General features: G+C 47.9%; 1 protein-coding gene across 1 annotated transcript; it reads left to right on the top strand.

Annotated features, from left to right (window-relative positions):
* Positions 1-289: 289 nt before the first annotated feature.
* On the top strand, positions 290-2,890 carry purbb (purine-rich element binding protein Bb). Its single transcript, XM_058618015.1, has one exon. It carries the CDS (start codon positions 377-379, stop codon positions 1,292-1,294), a length of 918 nt encoding a protein of 305 aa, XP_058473998.1. The 5' UTR covers positions 290-376; the 3' UTR covers positions 1,295-2,890.

The raw sequence follows: 2,890 nt of genomic DNA, 5'->3' as shown, positions 1-2,890 counted from the left end.
AAAAAAGTCAACAAAATGTTGTCCATATAACACTTAGCGGTTTTGGAGAATCATAGGACACCCTTTACCAAATGAAGCCTTTAAATATCAACATTGTATGTACAACAAAAAGAAGGAAGAATTTCCACAAGAAGTACGCAAACGGAACCCCGAGCTAAACCAATGGCTGACGGGAGATGTGACATGTGGGTCGGGCTGACAAAATTATACAGACCAATGAACGCCCCGTAACTGCGTGACCACGTGAAAGTGGCTAATGTTTAGACCAATCACAACTCTCCCCAGGGTGCGCTCATGGCGAACGTGACGCGTGCGCGCGCTCTGTCAGGGAACGCGCAGAGAGAGCAGCTACGCAGGAGAGAGGGGCAGGAGCCGAATGGTGGAGCTGAAGATGGCGGATGGCGACAGCGGGAGTGAGCGCGGTGGTAGCAGCGGGGGAGGAGGAGGAGGAGGCGGCGGCTTCCAGCACTTCCAGCGGGACCAAGAGACCCAGGAGCTTGCGTCCAAGCGCTTAGACATCCAGAACAAGCGCTTCTACCTGGATGTCAAGCAGAACAGCAAGGGCAGGTTCATTAAAATCGCCGAGGTTGGGGCCGGGGGCTCCAAAAGTCGCTTGACCCTCTCTCTTTCAGTGGCGGCGGAGTTCCGCGACTACCTCGGGGATTTCATCGAGCACTACGCCCAGCTGGGGCCTAGTAGTCCGGAGCAGATAGCTCAGGCTGCTGTGGGTGAGGACGGCGGGCCCAGGCGGGCACTCAAGAGTGAGTTCCTCGTTCGGGAGAACCGCAAGTACTACCTGGACTTGAAGGAGAACCAACGGGGAAGGTTTCTGCGTATACGGCAGACCGTAAACCGCGGAGCTGGCTTCGGAGTCGGGGGCCCTGCGGGCGGCATGCTGGCCGGTCAAACCATAGCCCTTCCGGCGCAGGGGTTAATAGAGTTTAGAGACGCCCTTGCTAAGCTCATAGATGATTACGGGGGAGACGACGAGGAGCTGAGCGGGGGCCCGTCCGCCGGGGGCTACGGTGAGCTCCCCGAGGGCACCACCATCATGGTGGACTCCAAGCGGTTCTTCTTCGACGTCGGGTCCAACAAATACGGCGTGTTCCTGCGCGTGAGCGAGGTGAAGCCCAGCTACAGGAACTCTATCACCATCCCGTTCAAAGCCTGGAGTAAATTCGGCGGAGCTTTCAGCAGATACGCCGAGGAGATGAAGGAGATCCAGGAGAGGCAGCGGGATAAGATGTACGAGAGGAGGGACGAGTCCGAGGGAGACGACGTGGATGACGACTGAGAAAGAAAAGTCCAGTGGAAAAAAACAGCTGTTAGTCCAGTTACATGGCAGAGCTGCAATATAGATAAGTTTTGCAAAAAAAAAAATTATGAAAAAAGAAAAAACGAGATAATGTGCATGACAAATCGTGCTGTTATAGCATACTAAAGTATCGTGGCGTATAAAAAAAGTATCCGTGCAGGGAATTATTGATGTATTCTGCTAAGGTTTTGTAGGGTTGTGAGGAGTGGTTGTTTGAATCTCTGAAAGTGAATAAAAAGGGGGAGTACGTAAGAGAGATGTCCCATTGGCTGAGGGCAAAAAAAAAAGAGTGCTTTATTGTTAAAAAACAAAACAGAGAGAGACATTACTAAAACCAGCCAATTGGTTTGTAGAACTAGAAATAAGGCCCATGAATGCTTTCCTATGTGCAACAATGCAGTCAGTAGATGATATTTAAAGAGTGAGGTGTCAAACTGTTTCAGATGTTTTCCTTGCTCACTCTGTCAGGAGAGTTCGAGCATCCATTGTATTCCTGTTCCAGACCTGGTCTCTCCCTCCCTCCCTCCCTCCCTCTCTCTCTCTCTCTCTCCTCAGTTTGTAGGGTTCTTGCAAGTGAGGAAAATGTAAAGAAAGCTGCTGTCACTCGGCGGCTGTTGTGCATTACATTTACAGAGCTGTCAGACAGCACTGAGGCTAGTAGCAGCAGCTGCAGCAGCAGGCCGCTAATTGAAAAGATTACTCAAAAAATAAAGTCAGATGTAGAGGATGTTACTGAGAGGATTATCTGTTAGACCAAACACGGAGGGCCGTGCGGACTTCAATTTTTAAAGCTTTTGACTCCAGTAGTCAATTACAGTGCAGATCAGCTGGGTTTTATGTTATACATACAATCTCAAGCGGTGTTTTCACAGCAAAATTGTTCAGCTTGTTTTTAAGTAGGAATTCACATCCAGAGAGAAAGTTGACCCGATTCCCCCCGACACCAGAGCATCCCTGGTGTTTGGGAGTAAAAACGGCGGCTTTTGGAGAGCCAGCAGGAGAGGAACGTCTTATGTGTTCATTGAAGGGACTTTTAACGATGCTCGTTTCTTGCTCCCACGTGACACTGTTGGACCAGGAGCGTAAAGATACAAGTGGAGCTTCTCTGATGTCGACGGGCTCCACCATCAGGCTCTGCGACGCAGTCCGCGGCGGACAAGGACGTCTGTCCTAATCAGCCACGAGCCTCTTTCTATACAGACCAACATTCAGACACATGAAGACCCTGGACAGAAACACATCCATGGATGTTTTCTTATTCGTTTTGTTTTGTGTGTGTGCGTGCGCGTGTTTTTCTTTCTTTTCAAAAGAGAACTATATTGAAATGAGATTCTACTTATAGGAAAGGTATAACCGAACAAACCAGCAAAAGATATTTTGAAATACTTATAAGGAAAAACATATTGTCTACAGTTAATTTCGAGATTTAAAAAAAAAAAATTGAATAAAAGAAAAAAATGTTAATTTCTTAAAAACAAAGTTGTGACTAGAACCTCCGGGCTATTTTTCATTTTTGTTTTGCCAAGAGTTGAAAATATAACACTTCCTTAATTAAAACTACTTTAATTGCAATAA

This window comes from Solea solea, chromosome 19 (genome assembly GCF_958295425.1).
Source record: "Solea solea chromosome 19, fSolSol10.1, whole genome shotgun sequence".
NCBI classification, from domain to species: Eukaryota; Metazoa; Chordata; class Actinopteri; order Pleuronectiformes; family Soleidae; genus Solea; species Solea solea.
Note: the sequence above shows the minus strand (reverse complement) of the source record. Positions and strands in the feature narration are given on the sequence as shown.

Coding starts and splice junctions, on each gene's coding strand:
- purbb (XM_058618015.1), top strand. CDS start 377: ATGGTGGAGCTGAAGATGGCGGATGGCGACAGCGGGAGTGAGCGCGGT.